The sequence below is a fragment of the Gasterosteus aculeatus genome, chromosome 1 (assembly GCF_964276395.1).
Source record: "Gasterosteus aculeatus chromosome 1, fGasAcu3.hap1.1, whole genome shotgun sequence".
Classification (NCBI taxonomy): Eukaryota; Metazoa; Chordata; class Actinopteri; order Perciformes; family Gasterosteidae; genus Gasterosteus; species Gasterosteus aculeatus.
The window spans coordinates 19,642,246-19,665,703 of NC_135688.1; the positions used below are offsets into that span (position 1 = coordinate 19,642,246).

Here is a 23,458-nt window from a genome sequence, read left to right on the forward strand (position 1 = left end):
CCAGGACCCTGCCATCAGCATAACTCATGATCTAATGAGAGCTCTGTGAGGGGGAAAGCTATGGAAGATGATGTCTCTACATTGGCTTTAGCTTGATTACTGATTGTAACTTCAGTGGATAGTATACTGCAAGTGCTGCAGCTTCTTTTTCCTCTACAACAATAAGTGCAACATGCAGAAGAATTCACTAAGGGGAGTTGTTATTATTATTATCATCCCTATTATATCACAAACCGTGATCTTCTCCTAACCTTAACCAAGTAGTTTTGTCTCCTAAAACTGACCTAACAGCTCTGACCTACCATTTCACAATGTCAACAATGTGGCACTGCACATTCCTGCAAGCAGGAAATGAGAACGGTTCTTGTAGATCTCTTTTCTCGTCTTCTGACCGCTGAAAGCGCTTCAACACTACATGTCTTCATGCAGACATCCACACGCTGACACTGATGACAGGGACTACCATGCGCGGGGCCACCTGCCCACCACGACTAGCGAATCATTCACGTAGCGCTAGCAAGTCGACATGGACGATCGGAGCCGGGGATCAAACTGACGATCGCGTTGCTGTAATAATTCATTGACTTGTTCAGACACTTCAGATTTGTGTGCATGTATAGTATCTTCAAAATGATACAAAAAAACCTTGCTGATCCAGGTTTGCAGTTTCCAGTGACATTTTCTTGTATATCAATAATTCAAACAAAAAATATCTGTGATGAAACATTTCTTGATAATAAATCCCCTTAAAATATATTTCACACTAATTTGATTTCAAAGTGAGTTTGATGCAAAGCAGTACACTGGTGGAATAGAATATAGCAAACAATTAGAGGTATGAAAATGTTTATTCATCAGGTGTGCAAACATGTCAATCTATCCAAAATATTAAAATAAGACATGAAATAAAGGGACAATGCATGAGGGATCACGATCATATGCTCCAGTTATCTGTACTGGTCAATGTCGGCTCAGACTGCACTTACTGTAATGCTAGCGAGAACCTTTTCTTTCAGCTTTCCTGCCGACTCCTGTTGTTTTATACTTACACAGATTGTATTAGTAAGTCATTTGGGAGTGGGATTTGTGTGCCGCTCTCTTTTCCAGCACTCACCCCGGCTTAACAGCGGCCCTGTAAGCCTGCATCTGGTTGCTGTCCTGTTTCACCTTAATATAGTTTGGAGTCATAAGTTTGGACCATTGGCGGCTGAGTCTTGAGCAAGTATCACGCAACCAGCACAGACCTGTACAAGGTATTTGAATAGGCCCTTTAGACTATCTCACAATGGAAGTTATGTTAATCTTTAACATGATTTACTTCATCTGTATGTAAATCATGGTAAAGGACTGTAATTTAACTTTTTGTATTATATTCTTAATGTCAAGGCGCAATGCACTTTTCTCTCGGTTATTGTCAGAAAATGTCGATCATTCTGTATGAATTCAATTCACTTTAACGAGATACATCAAGGACTAGCAAAACTTTGGCACATATGAATGATTAGGATGCAAAACTGCGACAACTTTTTTTTATCTGTGCTGCCTAGTGGACATTTACCCGAGCTCCACCACCTTTAGGGTGTGTATGTATGTATATATATTTTACTCATTGTCAACAAATGCCATGAAAATACACAAACTAAAAATGTATAAATAAACAATAAAACAGCCATGTTTTCAGTCGACCCTCCATGGTTTCTGTGCTTGCTGCCAGGCAAAGAAAAAAAAAGAATACATGATGCGTCCCTGGCTTTTCATTTAATTTGTTGAAATGAAGAAATACATATAATACCAGCAGCCTCATTCATAACCATGCTGTATCTATGTGGAGCTCTACAAGATATGATCAAAAATCCTTCACTAAAAAAAAATCATTTCGTAAATACATCTTCGCCTCTCATTCTCTAGAAGAACCATCTCATCGATGGTCTATTTTGAAATATGATCCTCATTTTTACATCAGGCTAGATAGACAAAACTTTTTGGATAGTTGTTCTTAGCCAGTTAGTGTCAGACTTTGCGTCTCTTACAGCTTCCTCCCACAGACTTTAAGGTGTTAATGAAAACCTGCCCTTTGCGTTTGAGTGTTGAAAACAATCGTATCCGTACAATTGCTACAATACACATAAGTAAAGAGTTCGGGCACTGTTCACCACACACAGTGTTGCATGTAAAAGTGCTTCGGTGAGAATTCATGCCTATAAAAGGCTTTGGCAATGATCATGGCTGTGGTTCACTGTCTGCTTGGCATCAGCAGCCCACAAGTGGGGTGTTGGACCTTGATTCATTTCAGACTTGTACAGTGGCATAACTGTTTCCTCAAGTGTGCATATTAGCTGTCAGTCCAATGAGTCCCAGCGCTACTCAGCCCCGCTTGGTACTGATAGGATGGATCCCGGGTAGATATAGTGCCTTGTGTTGGATAGACTGAGAAATCTCTTTGAGGCCGAAGAGGAGACCCTGGTTTCTTCTGGTACAAAGGCGGATGGCCTGACCGTTCTCTGGATCCTGAAACGGCTGGAGAGCAGGATGAAGGAGGTATAACAGGCAGAACCGTAGCTGAGTTGTAGATACCCATGTCAGCCTGTGGTCGAGGCGCCATGGATGATGTGGGGTGCGGTACCGGAGTGACCGTGGCAGCGTTGGTGAAGTGAGCAGTGAAGGGCTGGTAGGGGACGCCCTCCACGCTATAGCGAGGGTAGGGCTGCATTGAAGCCCACATGTTGCAATTTATTGAAGAGGAGTTGGCCAAGTCATCTGCGTCCACTACTACTGCTGCAGACTCTGTCTCTGTACTACCGTACATACAAGCCTCTCTAGAGGTAATCGCCTCAGTGCAGTATGGATGAGACATCGACTCGTAAGCAGCTGAACGAAGGTAACGCTCCTCTGAGACCACAGATGCTGTCTCCAAATACGGCCGCTTACATCCAAGCTCTAGGTGTCGGGCATTATCTGCAAATGGATACAGTTACATTTGAATTTAAACCAGGAAGTACATGACGGACATGTCATATTCTGGACAATAGCTAGAACAACAGCAGCTATGAACATACCTCTGTGTTTGAAGCAGTGGTACAGAAGGCTGGGATCTCTGCTCTGAGGGAAGTGGCTCGAAATAGGATCTTGGGGGTCTGAGTTAGACAAAGGAACCCCAGTCTCGTACTGATAAGAGGACAGCACTTGAGGGTGCCCTGTAAGAACTCCTTGTCCGAGCTTCCCTGCTAGGTGGCTATGTGACGAGATGAGCCTCTGGCGAACCATGTTCTTTGAAATCACTGGATAGTCTTTCCTGTACAACAAGCAGCAACAGAAGAAAAAAGGAAACAGTCTGACATGCGTCCAATCCCACAAGACAGTCTGTCAAGAAGGCAAAGTATCTTTTGAAAAAAATATCCAAACATAAAATAAATCTCCTGGAGCGCTGACATTTATGAGAGACATACAATTGGCTAAATGATCCTACAAGACCTATCCTTTTTTCCTGATTCTTTTTTGTGTAAACATACCCCTGTAGTCTTGAAACGCGTAGATCTCCTTCTTCACTACCCCGGAATCCTTTGGCAAATGGATTGTTTTCTATCTTTAGCTGAGTGATCTAGAAAAATAATGTTTCATTAAAGATTTCATTCCATTTAGTATCAAACTAACAGTAGATGAAGCAATAATAAAAAGCTTCTTTGCTGTGGGGGGACGGGTGAGCTTTAAACATCCATTCACCCCATGCAGACTTCAATTTAGACAAAAACCTCTCATCATTTACTTTCCTTAACATGATTCACCTTCAATAAAAAAAAAGGTTACACATACAACAACGAATGTTACTCTTGCATTTGTAAAACTAAAGATATTGCATGAATTTTATTTCATAGGTGGTTTACCTTATGGTTTTGATAAGAGGTTACCGAGATGAAGGCTGTCTCATGAAAGGCATGAGTACAATAGGCAGTGTTCTTGGATCCAAAGGCGTTGTTTTCATCGGCTTTGACTATGTGTAGCCTGGGCTGGTACTTATGCATAGAGTTTAGGATGATCTAGGAATGGAAAGAGAAGATTTCATATTCGAAACAGTCAGTTTTTATTTTTCATAACTAGCTGGCAAAGAAATTGACAATGTTTACTGGCTTTAAGTGTAAAGTTCTAAATTCCACAGTTGATGTTTTGCAGTTGCTGAGGTACTAACAGTATAATGACAACAAGAGACGATCCACTAAACACCTGGATTGCTTTAAGGTTGGGACACTCCACTATGTAATGTTGTCACTCTCTCCAGAATATACAGTAAACTTAGTTTCCATACAACAGCATAGGCTGTTACTACTATTCAGTGAAGACAATTACAACATTGAGATGGATATGAGTTAATGAGTTAATATAATGAGGACAATTCCTCAGTACATTTCCCTTGAGGTTAGAAGCTATGTACATAGGTGCTTGAAAAAATGAACTGCACAACAAAACAATATAACCTAAATAATTTGTTCTAGTTCTAGTGTTTAGAATTCAGTGTTAACTTGTCAGATCAAGCACAGGGGAAACACTGATTATGGCCCAGTAAGCAAAAACAACTAAATAGCGTTCCCTTACAACTAAACAACATTCCCAATGATGTATATGGCAAACCAATTTTTCGTTGTGATTAATGATTTGAAACATAAGGTCACCAATGTCAATTAATTCAATAATTAATTAATAATTAATTCAATCAATCAATTTAGATATGACATTTGAAATGTTTGCCACAATATAGGTTAGTATATAGTGCACAAAGATTACATCTTTGTAAAATAAACTATTAAGATTGTGTCATGTTTAAGTACTTAGCCTAATTCTTGTACTTTTTACCCCCAGAACATGCAACCATAACGTGTTAGATGTTCAGTGTAAAAATCACACTTTCATTATTCTGAAGAGCAGTGACCAATGAGTGAAATTAGTGTGTTTATGGCTGTCTTTGATGTTACTGTTAATGCATTGTATTCCGTGCATGTTACCACCATCCATTAACTGCTGAATACCCCATTGGAATCAAGTCTTTTGAGTGCAAAGTTGTTGGATTGGATCAATCTGATATTCAAATGTGTTGTGTGTTCGAATAGCAGATGACGTGTGCTGAGCGTGCATAGTGTTTAGGTTGCATGGGTGGCTGCAGGTCAGCTCACTCGCATCAATCCGCTCACTGCGGCCGACTGCTGTGCCCAGTGAAGCGTTAGCAACAGTAAGGCAGGGTCATCACTAGTCCAGCTCTGTCAATGCAGATGAACATCAAGCACTTCACTTTGGCTCCCCTCCTCGTTCTCCAGAGTCTCCCAAGGAGCCCCGTCCTCCAGGGGTCTCTCAAAGAGAAGCAAAGGTTGAACAGGGCACAGGGAGCTAGGCTCAGGCTGAGCAGTGAATGGCCCTGTGCTCACATGCTCCTGTTGCCGTGGCGGTCTGGGGAGACACAGATGACCAGCTATTGGCTGGTTTGCCAGAGGCCTTCTGTTGACCCTTTGTCTGCTCTGCTGTCTGTCTGTTGTTGGGGGGTGATACTGAAGGATCTTGAGTGACTGTCTAAGGGACTATCTAAGGGATCTTCCTTAATATTCCTGATACGGATAAGTGCTTAGAATGACTTCTTGGATGGAATCATGTCATCACTCAACCCTATTGGCAGACTAGGACTTCAATATTGGATGATATGATGAAACCCAGATTAAGGCTAGGAAAAGACAGTGGTTATGGTTGATATAAAGGTGACTATCAATATAAAGTACTTAAAGTTATGGGATCCAACTTCCAGTCCAGACATCCATTAGCCACCCAAAACTCCACACATTATCTATCGCATTGCAGCGTAAAAGTCATAATACTATGTATTACTATACATACTACCCACTATCGATGGGTAAAAATGGTGTGGGGCGGTTTTGTCCAAGATGCACAACATTCTTTGGGATACTAGGCTGGATAACCATAGAACATGAAGAAGTGTGTGAATTATAGTTGAATTATGTTGTAACACATTCACCAATGTGCATAATTAATACTGAATGGGAGATCCTTTACTCCACAGTGAGAAGGCCTGCACTAGTACACACCTCCCGATCTTGGCGTCGTCGGGGCTCTGCCTCGCCTCAAACGCACACGCCCCTCATTACTCGCCCTTATCACTGGCCAGGCACTCAACTGGATGTGACAGCAGGCCCTGCCATGGATCTGAGAGGTTATGAACCTAATGAGCCCGCCCATTGATGGGATGGCTTCAGACAAGCTATCCTAGAGCCCCCCTGGGGAGCGCTGCCACATTCATACTCTTCACATCACTACGCAGGCCCTGCCTCCTTCGTTTCTTCAATTCTTTCTTTCAGATATCTGAAAAACACCTCTACCTTTTTGCACCTTGCAAATGGTTCATATAAAATGTAGTTCACACATGTTTTCGGGCTACACTAGGAATGGCAATGTTGGAATGTTGGACACTTAGGCAACTATTGCTTGGATTGCCCATCTTGCACTGAGGATTAATCTGCTGCCTTTGGTGACCCCCTAACATTGCCTGTAGTGTTAACAACAGGTTAACACTTCACTTACACCTTGAAAAATATCTTCAATGTGGATTAGTACAAATTTGAGTCTCTCACAGATGAATGTCGGAACGGACTTGTACTTGTATAGCCGATCTTCCGAACACCTAAAGCACTGAACACCACACCCATTTATCCACTCGTGGATCATAACCCATTCATACCCCACAAATACATAGCCTACAATAGCTATTTAGAAGGCCTTTGGACTGGAGGATCAAACCGTCCATCCTCTTCTTGGAAAATGACAACTTCTACCTCCAAGCCACATCGTAGTGATTCAATAGATGGGTGAAATTATATCATTAACCATTGGAATAATGAGAATAGAAATAGTAATAAAAAGGTATTGATATCTGCAGGTACTCACATGCCCAAAAGGGTCCAGGTGATTGTTTGTTAGCTTGAGCTTCTGAAACGACACCAGTTGCCTCATCCAGTGAGCTCCTGTGGCGGGGGAGTCAGGGTGCACATAGAGTCTGCCTGGCATTGCTGGCTCAGCTTTGCCAGCCACCATCCTAAAAAAAGATGGAGAATGTGAAGAAACAAACAATGTAATGTGGCCTTCAACTGTTTAAAAGAGCTAATGCGGTTTAACATGTAAAGATCATGGTTAATATAACATACAACTACAACTATTTGTCCCTGTCACCACATGAATGAGTGCTTTACTGCAACGGAGCAATAGAGAGGTGTACAACACTACTGCTCTCAACCCTGACTGTACTTAATCCTTTAGCTGGCCTCTGCTAATACATCATTACTAATTATGCTTCTCCAAGGTGTTGCTGAGGAACACCAGAACCCACCATCTGCAGGCCATGCAACAACATCAAAAGCAAATGGCTGTGAAAGTATTTTATGTTCATTTCAGCTTCTCCATGTAAAACCTTTGGCCCACTTATGGGAAATGTGAATGCCAGTTTGAAATACTGAATTCAGTGCAGCTTTTCTCTTTGTCTTGACTGTACCCTGCAGAAAGGAGTCAATGAATATGTGTAGTAACACATATCTTTTAATCTATGCCAGGCTTCAATTATTGGATCTTATACAATTTGCAATAAAAAATACATAGTATTTATAATAGTGGTCTAGGTCTGCTATGATTTTGCGTGGCATCTTTGGTAAATGGAACAACGCTGAGACTGAAGCATCTCACACACGTTAGGACTGTCCCTCCGCTCATGGAGTGAAGAAGGAAGGCAGAACATTGGCGTCATAATTTTGCCCTTTGCTGTGAACTGTAGATTTACAAACGAATGGCCATGTTCAGGGCCAGCATAACTTGTTACGGATGCAAAAACTTGCTTTTGGGTCCATTCTTTGCTAAATATATCAAAAAAAGTCTTTAAACTAAATGACTAGACACAACTACCCTATAGATTAGGGCCACGTCATGACCCGTCTAATCGGATATTATTCCATTATATCATTTGGTGCCTATTTCCTAATCCAGAGAATTAATCAGTCAGTCATCTTCTCTACTGCTTATTGGTTGCAGAGTCAATCCCAGCTATCAATTGCAGGGCTGACTTAGAGACCGATACAAATAGTCAAACCAGTGAACAAAGGGTTATAGTTAAATATTGAATAACATTTTACCACTACCATAATCTATCCCTAATGTTAACCATAAAGTAGGTGACATGCTCAGATATTCTAGAAATCCATGTTTTTTAATATGGTAAAAGACATATTTGATTGGAATCCAGTCTTCTATCTTTGGTTTGTCTGGTAATAACGGTTGGAAAATAATATGGCACCTGAGGTCTCAGCCCGTTGATTGCCCACTGGGCCTAAGTTAACTACTGTCTGGGCCGAGGCATTTGTTATTCAAGCGGCTACAATCCACTTAGCTGCTAAGAAAGTCTGTAGGACTTGGCCATCGGGCCACCTTCAACAAAAATAATCAGAAATCCAACGTACCACTTGTTATCACAGAACTTGTAGCGATGGTCATCAGCTGGAACAACGTCAATAAGTAGGATGTATTTGATTTTAGGGTTCATCCCAGTTACTTTAACCTTGTAGCTAGGGAACATCCTCCTGTGGAAAAATGTAAAGGAAAGGTATCAGAAATGCTCTTATCAGTCTTTTTGTTTTTTAAAGAATTAAATGGGGCCGTTAAAAACAGTTGTGTGTAGGTTAAGTATCGTCATGGAATCTGTGCCTCCGATTTTCGACACTGAACGCCTGATGTTCTACAGAGATTAGGTTGATAAAGGATTAATGCAACAAAATATTTTAACATAGTTAACGTTTGTTTACTTCCGGTGCGTCCAGCTCACAGACCGGTCCGTATTGGTAAAATGAAGTGTGAATATCTAGCCAACTTTCAATACGGATCGATTTTTGGAAAATAGAAATTATGATGTAAAGTCGAAATTATGAGATAAAGTATGCGCAAGATCCTTCATTGTAAAGTTGGCAAGATATTCACAAATTCAGACTTCCCGGTTCAATAGCTCGTCAGTGAAACCTTATTTTACCAATACGGACCGGTCTGCGAGCTGGACGGATTGGTCTTAATGTGTGGCCGAAGTGCCGGTAATAATGGAAAAGTAGTAGTAGGGCCAACAGTTGGGCCGACGGGGGGAGGGAAGGGGGTTTATGGAGCCAAATCCAGGCCTTAAACTTCAAAATGTACGATTTTGATCTGAAAATATCCAATTTTCAATGGAAAAATATAATAAAGTGTATATGAAAAAAATATATATAAGTGAAGAATGAAAAAAAAAATATTCAAAAAAAATGATAGAACTTAGTCAAAACTATATTCAACCTTATTTTGATTTAGCTCAAAACTGCAACCATACACGGACATATTCGTGCATGTGTCGGTGCGGTACTGCCATGCGTTTTTTTTTTAGTTTTTCAGGGGGGGGAAGGTGGCCCCTGTTATAATGGTAGGGAAAACACTGAAGCCATAAAACACATAAAGGGAGCTACCTTTCCTGACCCCTTCTGGGAACCAAAAACTTTTTCATCCCCTCAATGCCAGAGGAAATTTAGCCGAGGGCTCAGTGCCTTTTATAAAGATCTAAGTGGTTTTTAATGGCAGCTGCGATCGGACAATAGTTTAGATAGCTGAATCGTCATTGCACTAAAGGCTCTGGTCAAACAGGACTGCAGTTTATCTGACAGTGGCGCCCAAAGCGACGAGTTAAAACACTCGCGTGAAAGGCTTTGCATGCTCGCGGGGAAATTAGCGTAGCATCAAAACCCCTTCATGCATACTTGCTGTTCCCATTGGTGCAGATGCTCTTCTTCAAAAGCATCATAGTGCCTGACACCATCTGATCATGTTTCTGTAAATACTCCCTCACATAGGAGAGAAAGGAGGGGGATTGAGGGCAGGTAATTTAAATCTCTCCCTGGCTTTAAATCCAATCAGTAGGAGAGATCAGTCCTGGTATCATCCTCACTGAAAGACAGGTTAATCTTAGAGGAACATTCAAAGCAGAGCCAAGCTCATTTCTGGCTCCATTCATTCCATACAGATGGAGCAGACGGAGGCCTGTGTCAACACATGCGGCCCTCGGATTTGTGTGATACGGTCATAACTATCTAGAGAAGGGCTCTGCTGCTGCTCAGGCGTCAGCTGTCGAGCTGGACAGATGAACCTGATGCATCACAATAGCATACACAAATGAATGTTGTTGAATCAAAATGTGTCTATGTTAGAACACTAACTAAGCATCGAATATGCTGTTAACGAGGTAGTGTAACATGTTGGCTGACATCATCTACGGAGTAGCATTTGTATTCAGAAAGTCCATACTAGATGTCACAGTGACGTAGAGACACATTTGCCCATCTCCACACTGGGCCAGAGTACAGGGATTATGTTTTAGTAATTTACAAAACAATATGGCGGTTCCAGGCGCTTTCAAGAAATCCAACAAGCTTTTAATTTGAAGCCTATTGCGGGTTTTAAGATTCCACTAATCCAGTGTATTAAGTGTTGAAACATCTCTGCGGAACGATGATGTATATTGGATCTGACCCTTTAGTGTGGTTAATTATTTTTTCGTTTTGTCACTCTGTGAAGAGGAATCCATAACATGTAATTCACTCTAATTCATCTGAATGCAGCCCAGGCGTATCATAAACCCAATGAATGTAAAAACAATTGTGTGATTTCATCCATTTGCTGCACCTTTACTGCCACTCGTAGACCATGTTTTATATGTCAGCTCACAGAATTGGGCTATACATTTTTTTTTTCTCCCCACATGTCAAACATGACTAATGGTAGCTGGATTTAATTTCCCAAAGGTTGCAAACTGTCTGTGTTTTTCTCTGTTTTTTGGGGAGTTTTTACTGTGAGGGTTTTGGTACAGAGGATGTTCTATCTCTGAGACAAATTTGTCATTTGTGATTTGGGGCTATACAAAAAAATGTATATAAATATATATATTCCTTTTAACTATGGTGTTGAATGCAAAATGCGGCCTCTCACTCTCAGGTAGATGTCAGGATTATATATTCAGCGTAGCTCCGTTTTCCACATTTTTCCCACATTAAAAGATGTAGAAAACGTGCTCTGACTCTCACTGTAGTGCTTTTGTTTACTGTCCGTCTAAGATCTAGGTGGAGAACGCTGAATTATGTTGTTGCTTATTTGCTACTCCTATAAAAAGTAATCACAGCTCTGCAATTCTAGTCAGCTGATGGTCAAAGTCAGCATGAAGGCATGCATATACATACTGCGGTGTGACTAAGTGGGTGAGTTTAAGAGGAGCATGAGAAATGGTCGGAGAGAGTGTGTATGATATCGCTGTCGGGGCGTGTGCGTGTTTCTCTGCCCAGCCAGCTGTTTCTCTTAACAATCCCACATGTTTAGGCCCTGCAGTGATCCATTCCCGCTCTGGGAATCTCCAGTACCACGGCAAGATCAAAAGGAGTGTTGGGAGGGTGGAGTTGGGGGGGTGGGAGGGTAGTAAACGCCACAACCTCGTAGACTCTGCCTATTGGGCGCCGGATTCCTCTTATCAACCCGTCGCTGCTCTCTTGACGGGCTGTGTACAAAGAGGGAGAGTGAGGGAAGAGCTGCACAGGGTGCTTTGAAGAGGGAGGATTACGCCTGCACAATGACACTCACAATAACAAGTCTACCGGTCTCAGCTAGGTGCTGCATGGCGGTGGGCCGAGCAAGCTTCAGCTCAGAGTGTCGGGGAAATGTGGGATTCCCTTCATGCCGGCCTGCCAGCTCTGCATCTGTACCTCCTCCCCTGTCTCCTCTGAGCGGACCCTCCTCACATGTTCCCACTGTGGGAACCAAATGCTTTTAGACCAGGTGACTTCTTTATCAAGATTCTTTTTTTTTTCATGCCACTTTTTACTTTTTACAATATATTGATGATGATTTACATCTTTTTATATTTCTGACTTTCTTTTTAGGAAATTTTGAACATAAAATGCTCAATGTGTAACTGTACTGTAATGTACTTGCATCTTAAATGTAATTATCATATGTTATTATTAATCTAATACTCTTACACAGTTACAAATATTTCCATTGCTTGGGCACTAACTTTGGAAACCTTTAGGATCCCGATATCCCCTCTGACTGAAACACCACTTCATAACCCGTAGATCGGTACCATCCAATAATATTATGGATATTGGAAAGTTTTAGGAGTAGTAATGCATCATATTTTAAATGTTCTACCCGTAACAAATCTGAACTTGGAACGAAACCAGCACAATTTCCATTTTTTTATTTCCATTTTTCGTATTTCTATAAAACACAATATATCTCCATTAGTTTGGGGCCTGTTTATTAAGGGGTCCCCAGCAGCTGTCTCTCACTGGTGTTTTCTCCTGAACCAGAGTGTCACTGACGCTCCTCGCCGTGCGTAGCTGCCCCTTGGGTCTGAGACGTAGCTACTGTGGGTGTATTGATGAGAATCTAAGAGTTGTTTTTATGAGCGGTCCAGAAGGTTGCAAGAATCAGTACCAGAGGCCGAGCATTTGACCCATTGTGAACATAGATCCTTCATGCACAAAGTTTAGCAGCATTTTAGATGCTTTTAGACACAGCTTAACTAAGCATATTATTTACACAGTATTCCCTGTTTGTATGTTTATACATACTTTAGAGAGAATAAATTGCATCATAACATGGTACATGGTAACATGGTACAAATACACATTAGATTAAATTGGCAAAACATTAACCTATATTACCTCATCATAATCATTTTATTACCCCTTTATCTACAGCTTACCAAACATTGCAATCATTACCGTGTTGTTACTGACATGACTATAATAAGGCTCTTGCTCTGTTTAACCATTATCAAGCGTTGTTTTGGGTCCCCTATTATCTAATAGACTCCTGTCTGAGAGCACTCAAATATACCTATACATAATGCTCCTAATGTAAAGAGATACAATACTGTCCTCACCTTTCATTTCGTTCTTTGCTTTTTATGGTTAATTACTAAAACAGTGTACACATACTGGCCCTTAGAAATCAGAAATGTGATGGACATCACAAAGACGAATCAAGCCTATGGTTAGGAGCAGCAAGTGGACATTGAGTTGTCTGCGTGTTAGCATCGCCATGGAATCTGCAGAATTGACCTCAAAGCGCTGCTGGGCCTCAGTTCAGCTTCTGGCTGTAGATTCTTGCTTGTTTAGGTTTTAAAGGCTTGGCTGACTCTGTCTTTCTGTCACCCAGAACTTTCATTTCTACCTAGATTTCCGAACTGTACTGCGGCCAGCTGAGGCACCTCAAAAGACCCGGCTCACCAGTAGGAGGAGGATTACTGGTGAACCGAACCTCTTCCTCCCAGACCTGGTACGCACACTCTCCTGTCCTCCCCCGCGGCCTCCTTGGAACTAGCAGTGTTCATTGAGTCACTGGCGGAGCAACTCCAATTATCAATGTAAAACCCTCAAGGCTCCCCTGTTCGCCAATGCCCTGGACGGCCTGACACGTCACACTGAACCCCTGGGCGTCCTCATGGGACACATCTTTAGTGGATGTCTTTTAACACTCTCAGTGGCCACCTTTGGTCTCACTAATAGCCCGGCTTTTCAGTCAATGACGTCGTAAGAGACATGTTGAATGCTTTTGTGTTTGTTAACCTGGATGACATTTGGATTTTTTTTTTTAAAGATGATGATGTTGTACTTCTAGGACGCTGAAATTATAATGTCAATCATGAAGTTTATCAGTGATTGGCTAACTGCTTCTTAGACCCGCCGCTTTGGGACCGTGCCCGAGCCCAGCTGAGACATGCAGACAAGCGCTCCGTGTGCGTGGGTGTGGGTGTGTGTGCAGGAAAAGCATTTATTTTGCGCAGATATCTTAAACACAAAATATTGACTATTTGTAAAATGTATTTTTAATATAATAAACAACCAAAATTCTATATATATATATATATATATATATATATATATATATATATATATATACATTTTTTTTGTTGTTGCTCATGGTGGGGCCACGCCCCATTGCCCTCTAGTGACCCGCTTCCACTGATCAGAATATAATAAGGGATGACACTTTGCTGAACTACGAATCTGACAGTTAAACCCAAACATGCTATCAGAGAAATGCTAATTTAATGGTGATAGTGAAATTTATTATTCACCAGTATAAAGATTATTTCCCCTGCATTTAAAATTGCTACATTATTTGGTGGGTGTTCCATTAATGAATCCTTTCCATTATTTGCCCATTATGTACAGTCCCCTGATAATAGCCAGCCATCAGATAGTTAACATTTTCAACCCTGACATGATAGCAAGCGTAACAAGTAGCAGCATTCCTCAGAATTGTTCCTGTCTCTTTCTTTCTACAATACGTTTTGGATTTCTGTGTTTTTCTACAATAACTTTATTATTACTGTGTTTTTATACAATACACACTTGTTACTGTGATTTTCTACAGTACCTTTTTCGATACTGTGTTTTTCTACTGTGCTTTTTTTATTTTACCATGTGTTTATCCGGTACACAACATGTTACTGTGATTTTCTACAGTACCTTTTACAGTACCTGTTTACTGTGTTTTAATACAATACACAACTTTTTACTTGGATTTTCTAGTCATTTTTGGTTTCTGTGATTTTATAATGTACTCTATTTGTTTCTGTACAATACACAACTTGTTACTGTGATTTTCTACAGTCAATTTTTGGTAACTGATTTTCTACAGTACCCTACAGTACCCACACCCAATGTGTGTATAGAAACACAGTAATTAAAAAAGGTACTGTAGAAAAACACGGTAATTAAAAAGGCACTGTAGAGGAACATAGTAACCGAAAAGGTATCATAGAAAATCACACTAACCAAAAATTCCCAGTAACAAGTATACTGTAGAAAAACACAGTAGTTAAAAAGTACTGTAGAAAAACAGTTACCAAAAGGGTACTGTAGAAAATCAGTGTGATTTCATATAGTAATTTTTGTAAATTCTTAATTAATGGGATTTTGTACAGTATCTTATTTATTGCTGTTTTTAAGTTCACAAATGTTTTCTCTTATTTTCACAGTAATTTGTTTACAGTAACGTCGGAGTGAATACACTCAACACAGGATAAACTGTGGATTTCACAGCAGTTCTTTACAGTGTATATATATAAAATATATATATACACTATGAATGATCTGCTCAAATGTCTGATTTAATGCAAAATTACACAGTGTTTTACTAGGCTACTACAACATTCACTTTTCAACATGGACCATTGCGTTCTGCCGTGTTAACATAGCTTTAATGCACTCTTCGGAACATACTTAAATAATTCAGTTCAGTGATCATTAAGCAAGAGTTCATCTTCAGAGCCTTTGCTTTTGCTTCTGGAGGATGGAGCCCACATTTGTGTGACCTTCAGCATGTCTGTGGCAGACTGCAGTACTGGAGGTAAACCCAGACAAGTCTCCCAGCACAGCTGCACAACTCTTCAAAGGGCTTTAGGGATTCAGAGCCCACTCCATCAGCAGGACAAGGGAAAGCCCATCTCTTCTAGTTATGCAGCATTAAGGAAAAAGTGTGGTGACCTCTAACATTTTTTTACTGGAAAAAAAACATCCCATGAGGAATGAGAGGCAGGGAATGTACTCATTCTCTGGTTAATGTCCAAAGGCCTCACTATCTAATCCTCGGGTCGCATTAAATCCAAAAGCCTAGCATTCATTTGTGTTTTCAATTATATAGTCACCGCTGCAGGAAACTTCAGTTTGACAAAGTTATAACTGCTTTATGTTACATCAGAAAGGTTGAAGACTAATTTTATGTGGTAAATCCATCACCTAAGTATCACCGTCTGTAACTTTCCACAATCTTATGAAGAGTATGAGAGCAGGTTTTGTTACAATAACATGACTAATGCAATGTCAGTAGTTCGGTCCTCGGCTCCTCCAGTCCACATGCTGAAGTGTCTTTGAGCAAGACACTGAAGGTCGTGTACGTGTGTGCGTGGGTGTGTGTGTGTGTGTGATCATGGCACCCTGCATCCATGGCACACTGCGTTTTAATACATACTAAAAATATGATCATCTTTTAGAGTGATGCATTGTACTTACTACTATAACAAGTGATTAAACATACACAGTAGATGAAATACTTAAAGCATATTAACATCGATAATGATATGACAACATACAAATTTAATGAATGAGAACTCCAAAATCTTGTGCGTTACTGACCTTCCTGCTTTAGTAATGATCATCTCTGTGCCTGCCTCATGGAACTTCTTCCACAGCTCCCTCTCATGAAGAGCAACCTTAATGTTCTCAATTTTCTGAAAGAGAGCAGAAATCCCTGTTAGACTCACACACGGACCAAACTAACCCTCTTCAGCGCATTATAATTGAAATAACATATGGAGAAACACAGTTTCATTTAGTATTACTATAAATAAACACGACCCCACGTCATTCCATTTAATGAAGTTCTAACTATCTGGAGAATAATCCCTCCGTATTATAGTCTAAAAGCTGCAGCCATGTTGACTCGACGGTCTCCATGTGTACCTGGTTGGGCTCACTGGAGCTGGGAATGGTGGGAGCTGTAGAGAGGCCCAGTGGGGAATGTTCTGGAAGCAGATCCGTCTCCCCACCGGACTGGACCCGGCTCATACATTCATCCGTCACAGCTGAAAGCTTCTCCTGCAGCATCTCTGCAGGATCAGAAAAATACTCAGCTGTCAGAGTTATCTGTGAGTGGCTGTGAAAGCAGAGAGAGAGAACACTGAACTGCACCATTAGTCACTGTGAAGCTGGGCTCAAACACACGCATTCAGACTTGTGCATGTATGTGTCCAGCTTCTCCAATAAGCGAGGCGCTGTTGGCCTCGAGCCAGGACTGTTAGCATGAGCTATCACAGTCTAGGTTACCAACTAGTACATTCATTTACATTCATGTGGAAAAGGAGTGCAGATGAATTATGAAACTATGTAGTAATGATATGTAATACAAACTATCAAATATCTTTGCCTTAAACGTATTGTATTAGAGGAGCCAAAAGGAATCATATTTTACTTTTTTTTTCTTTCTTTGAAATATTTTTTCGAGTTAAGCGATAAATTTAAATTATGATCATTAATGCTTTTCCCTGCGGCTTAATGGAAAGTAAATTTAGAAACCACTTCATAATTATGTCTCTTTCACACACTCAGAAGAAAGCCTCAAAAAGTAGCACGTAATCCCTTGTGTAATGTAATTGTAACTAATATAGTAATACATTGTTGATGTTGCAGCTCGGCAGATGTTGGACATCATTTCATACATTTTCATGTCTAATATTTCATTGTGGTGTAATTAGTCCCCCAATCCTTTAAAAGACGACCTGCTCTGTGAATGTCTGCTGCTAACGGGTTCTGATGTAAATAAATAATAAATAATAACTTCACAAGTCACACACGTTTAGACTAAAAATGTTTTCCTTGAATTGCATTCATAAGGTAAACTGAAGAGTATCACATGTGGGCATGTTAAAGTGTTTTTCTCTCCTTTCAGCTGTTTGTAACAATACCAGTACCGGTATTTGTTTGGATTGGACGTCCAGCCACCGGTTGCTGTTAGTGGAAAATAAGCCCATTGTGTTTCTTGAGCCAAATGGTAAAATGGGTAGAACACATGTTAAACTCTGGGAGTTGGATTGAACACAACATCCGATCTACACGATTGTGGACAATATAATTAAAAACAGTACAAAAAAAAAAAATCGATGATAGTATTGCTTTCATTCACCTACATACATACATTCGCCTTTCACTTGTATATTATTTATCCGTTTAATCTATTTTTTAGATTCAGAATTTTTTATATTTGAATGTAAGGAAGTTCCAGATACCCATAACTGTATATAAAATTGCATAAAACACACCGGATAATTCACTATCAAATGTGTATTATAACAAAATAGCAATATTTTATTCAAATATACAACTATGGTTAAATTGAGACACCACAAATATAAAAAACATTGCCTCAGACACTTTTTGTTTCCCAATCAAGGCAAAACAAAACCGTACAAAGTCCATATTGAATATCCTTTAGTGTGGTCAGAATAATATGAAGTAACAATCAGGCCTTCCACATTGAGGCGAAACGGGTAACTCCTTTTCATTGAGGACACCCTTCATCATGCATCCCATCATGCTATATTGGGTAAACTTCCGACCTTAATTCAGCATTTTGTTTTACACATCTGCTCCTCTTAGGCATGAAGATAAATCCTGCCCATGACGTACTACGCTGCATCTTGAGCCTTCCGAATCCCAATACTCGTCTTTCTCAAACAGACGTGAAAGCGTTTGCTCCATAACAGGTAAGCAGCAAGTTAACGTCCAAGATGATGCTTAACCATTTGTAGAAGCATCATCGGTGAAACACTCTTCCTGCAAACACACAAATGTTTGCTAAAAAAAATACAGCTAATTAGATTAGGTTTACATTTTTGAAGACCACTGGATCCAAATCAGTGATACAATCTGGTAAAACTACCATGTTGCAAAATGAATAAATAAAATGCAGGTTGCATTTATCCGTGTTGTGATGGTGACAGTCATAGGTCCTACTGTCTCTCACACCTTCAGAACCCCTGCAGATTATCTGTCTCACATGCTCACAACACCGAAACTGTCTCCTCCGGCTGCTGCTTCGCGTCGGCCTCACACTGCTCTGTTTGCTGACGGCTACGTATGAGGCTGGAGCTACGAGCGAGGCTTTCACCGACATTTACTGGAACTAAGAAGATAAGAATTCCATCACATGGACTGGTTTCATATTCTTTTGTTTCATTTGCTGTCCTTCACACTGATCTTAAGTTATCCTCCCTCTATAATTATTATAACAATTCTTCTGAAGAAATGTTCTGAAGCCCACATCATGCGTGGGACCTACAGCCCGGTGCTGTTCATTCCGCTGGGCTGCATGTGGGCCTGTAAACACTCTCTTAGCCGTGAGTGGAGAGCCAGCGTCCACTGTAAACCCATAGAGACATTTGTGAACGCTAATAAAGATAAGGGCTGACAGGGAACTGACCACAGAGCTTTATTTACAGTGTGAAACTGCAACTTTCACTGGTGCCGTTTAACAACCCAAGCTAGAACCCCGATTCTGTATGTGAGGACACTCGGTCTGAAAAGCGATCCCGTCACACACATTTTATTCTTTTACCGTTAAAAGAAAAGTAAACAAGGGAAAACATTGTATTAAACGCACCTTTTATGTAACGTTACACTGTTATTTTACACATTGGTTTAAGTCACGTGGTCTGCAAATACTTTATGTAGAAAAAGGAATGCAGGCCTTAAAATGACAAATGCACAACCAACAAAGTCCTGAAAAGCTGTGTGTGTGTGTGTGTGTGTGTGTGTGTGTGTGTGTGTGTGTGTGTGTGTGTGTGTGTGTGTGTGTGTGTGTGTGTGTGTGTGTGTGTGTGTGTGTGTGTGTGTGTGTGTGTATGTATGTGTGTGTGTGTGTGTGTGTGCATGTGTTGTGAGACATTGTTCAACTGAGATAGTAATAAATGTCCATCCGCCGCCATTTTGTGTCTGCTGCTCTGATGCATGAAGGCCTGGGTATTAATCAGCCAGGCTCCTCAGTCCAGAGAACAAAAATATTAAATGATGAATTAGGTCAAACTAGAATGTTCCTACACGTCATATAAATTGCCCAGTTTGACGTCATTGTATTAAGAGTTCACTGCAAATGCATTACAACCAGCTGGAAAAGAAAGAGCTCTTTGGAACTGGCTAAAGATTAAAACCAGATTTGAAATGTTATACAAAAACATTGATGTTTAAAATATGCATATATTAAATGAAAGACCTCTCACAGAAAGTATTTAGTGTCTATCACGCAGGGCTCCAATCTCGTTCCATAGAAACAGTTATTAGGCCGAATGTCTGTAGGACTAGTTTAGGGTAATCACGAACCCTTACAGAAACATCCTCTGCACCAAAAAATTATATTTGTAATATTTGATTCAAATGGCTTTTGTTAATACAAAATAAATAATTGTAAATGATTTCATATTTAATAAATTGACAACCAATACTATTCTGCGAATAATAATAATGACGTGGTGAAAATAAAATGCTGTTATCACAAATTAATGTAAATAAATATATAGTTTGTAAATGGGAATAATCTATTTTTTATTAAAAAGAAAAAAAAGAATAATCCAGACATATAATGTTTAACAAAAGAGAACACACCGCAATAATAAATGTACACCCACAAACACTACTTCTATTTCTCACACCCCGCTTCCTGCCCATAATTGCCACATTCAGATCTTCCACATCAAACGTTCTCGTTGACTTTCGTAGTCTAATTATCTGTCATCTCACCGGGATGACGCTCTGGCTTCATTCCCACCCCCTCGTCCAGTGATGCCGCCGGCAGACAGACAGCAGACGGGTGTACTGTACCTCATGCAGCCCGCTATCATCCTTCCTCCGCCGGCTAACAGCGGGGGGGCTCCTCTTCCCACTCTGCGGGAGTCTGGAGGCTGTCCACGGGGACGTGTCCGCGCGTCGTGTGCCTCTGCTGCCTTAGTGCCTTTTAGCTCTCCGGCCCCGAGATGCGCTCTGCGCCTGTGCAGCGCGCTCTCTAAAAGAGGGGGCGCGGGGGGCTGTTTTCTTAGAATCACACAAACACACACCCATTGCTACACACTACACACACACAAAGTTGCGCAACCAATTGTGTGCGTGTGCTTGTGCGTGAAACTTAAGCAGCAGGGAGAGAGCGATGTGTCCCCCTGTTTTGCTCACCGGGCCCGCCCTGACTGTGCGGCGGGGGGGAGCAGTGGCCTCCATACGGGCCGTTCCGCCTCGGAGCCTCAACACATCCATCCCCTGGGGAGCGACACTTCCACCAGCACCACATCCGTCTCCAACTATGGAACACCATCATTATTCGGTCCCCTCCAAGACATGTTCAGGACAGCAGGGTGCACGAGGCCTACACCTTAAGAGGACTTCTATCTGTCGGAGATGATGATGTCACGATGCTTTAATGTGGGACTCCCATGGTTACAATCCACACTGTTATAAGCAACTATTAAAGCCAAATAAACATCCGACCTCCGATTGAGTCCAGAATAGAACCTTCAACGACGTCCTCAACCATTCCTTTCTTTACAGGAATCATTCAACCACAAAACACTGTTATCCATCGCATGTATAGGTTACTTGATGAGTAATATATTCCAATAAATGAAATAAAATAGTTATAGTAGCCTAACCATATATTTTTTCCTCCAGTTAAAACGACCCGCCATGAACCCGAACAGTTAACTGTCCCCCGACGCAGATGAGAGGTCCGGTTGTGCAGATGAAAGCACCGTCCCTGAGTTTCTGCAAGGATCTCACGGACTCTTTGAGGAGCATCCCATTTACCAAGAGGCCACCTCCTCGAGCCCCCGGTAATGGACCCCATGTGATGATGTGGGCCCGGGTACCGAGCTCTGCGGACCAAACACGTTTCCAAGGGTCAGACATCGGGCCCGGTTTTATTTCGTCTTTCTTCTCGATGTTGTTATTTTGGCTCATAAAAACCCACCGATAAGCTAACATCCCCGAATCAGTGGCATGATATAAACAGGATATTTTTGTTGACTTATTATGGTTATAATATCTGGAGTTCATGTTTTATATGATCTTAGGAATGGTTTAATTTAGGCCTAAATGCATGAAATTAGATTTGGCAATTAGATTTGTTTGAATCCTCATTCAATTGCCAATGTAGAATAACTTACAAATCCTATTTAACAACAAGTCCGTGCGCGTGTGCGTGCGTGTGTGTGCAGCCATCGCGCCGCATACACGCAGCCTCTCGGTGGAGGCCGTGCGCACTATTTGGAGGTGAAAACATGCGCTTGTGGTTCGACCAGGAGGCTAAATGAAGCGCACACACTGCGGCCGTAAATCAGGTGGCTTCTATATCTGTTGGTGACATGAGCGCGCGAGCCGCCGCCGTTAGTGTGTCTGCAGCTGCGCGCCGCGGCCTCTCCAAGCTGCCCGACAGCGCTGCTGAGAGACGCTGCGGCCCCCGGCCAGTGGGGATGGAGCTGTGCCCTCCAACCTCCAGCTGTTTACCACACACACACACACACACACACACACACACACACACACACACACACACACACACACACACACACACACACACACACACACCCACCCACACACACACACACACACACCCACCCACCCACCCACCCACCCACCCACCCACCCACCCACACACACACACACACACACACACACACACACACACACACACACACACACATACTCCCACTCTCTCTCTCTCTCTCTCTCTCTCTCTCAGGCAAACGCTCAACAGCACGTCCTCTTCTTCATTTAACTCCCATCCCTTCAAAGTCGTTTTTATTTCATTGTTTTAATATTTTTTGTATTCGATTTGCCTGTTTTAGCAGTAATAAAGAAATAAAAAATACATCCCGGGGTGTTTAGGTGAGCACACATGTTGTGTATCAACATCACGCCCCTCAGTCAGAGCCAATTACACAGATCAGGCAAATTACTCAGAACGTAATTACACTAAAGCTGGAAGTCATTCAGAGGCAAAGTCTGCTACATCTAGCTGTTTGAACATTGGGGAGAGCAGTGGGCCTCGTGCATGCCCAGCTCTAATAACACGATGACATGGAATCAATACTGCATCCTCTCTATGTATTAAAAATATAATGTTTACAGCCATGTTGCACACGTTTGGCCCATAAGCCCAATGCCCGTGGACTGAGTGAATATATATCTGACTACATTTACTAATCGTGGTATATAGTAAAGTTTTTTCATGCAATTATCAATACAACATTTTCTTAACACAAATGTGACTATTTGTATTGTTCACTGCCTTTAGCTTGGCAGAAATTGGACATAGAAAAAGATGGGTCAAAAAGCCCTTCAATTAAAGAAGTGCCAGGGATCTCTGTTCTTACCTCCTGCTTCGCTCTGACCTCTGCTCCTTTAGTGTCCCGGTCTCCACTCGATATTGTGAATCCAGGCCCCATGCAGCTGGGTATCTGCTGCGATACCGACGTTAGATTTTTTTTATAGCAGCGGGATTGAGCCGAGGTTCTGGAGGGGACTTGAACCTAGACACACACCCACCGTCACGTGGTCGGAGCAGGAGGAGGTTGCAGCTGCAGCCACTCTGACACTAGTGCTGGACTGAGAAATATGACCTCCACTTGGTGAATACTGAGAGGGAGAACACCATGAAAAGTACTCAACCCTGTCTCTTAGCATTACAATGAAGTAACGTTTCATAGAACCTTCCATCAGTGTGCACATGGGATTGAAGACAAAAAACACAGTCGATGGAAACACCATGAGAGTGAGCTCTGTAGGATTATCACCGAATCCCTAGTTGTTGCTGTTTT

At 41.4% G+C, this 23,458-nt stretch overlaps 1 protein-coding gene across 3 annotated transcripts; it reads right to left on the minus strand.

The window, feature by feature from the left end:
• Positions 1-829: 829 nt before the first annotated feature.
• Positions 830-23,147, minus strand: tbx4 (T-box transcription factor 4). Of its 3 annotated transcripts, none has more exons than XM_040192852.2 (9): positions 23,015-23,147; positions 16,566-16,711; positions 16,239-16,333; positions 8,493-8,612; positions 6,937-7,084; positions 3,882-4,034; positions 3,510-3,598; positions 3,057-3,292; positions 830-2,955 (listed from the first exon to the last, which is right to left on the minus strand). In XM_040192852.2, the coding sequence occupies exons 2-9, from the start codon at positions 16,707-16,709 to the stop codon at positions 2,333-2,335; spliced, it is 1,608 nt and encodes a 535-aa protein (XP_040048786.2). In that variant the 5' UTR covers positions 16,710-16,711; positions 23,015-23,147; the 3' UTR covers positions 830-2,332. The 3 variants fall into 3 exon arrangements, with proteins under 3 accessions (XP_040048786.2, XP_040048779.2, XP_077954669.1); XM_040192845.2 differs by lacking the exon at positions 23,015-23,147 and adding an exon at positions 20,475-21,034; XM_078098543.1 differs by lacking the exon at positions 23,015-23,147 and adding an exon at positions 20,394-20,473.
• Positions 23,148-23,458: the final 311 nt, after the last annotated feature.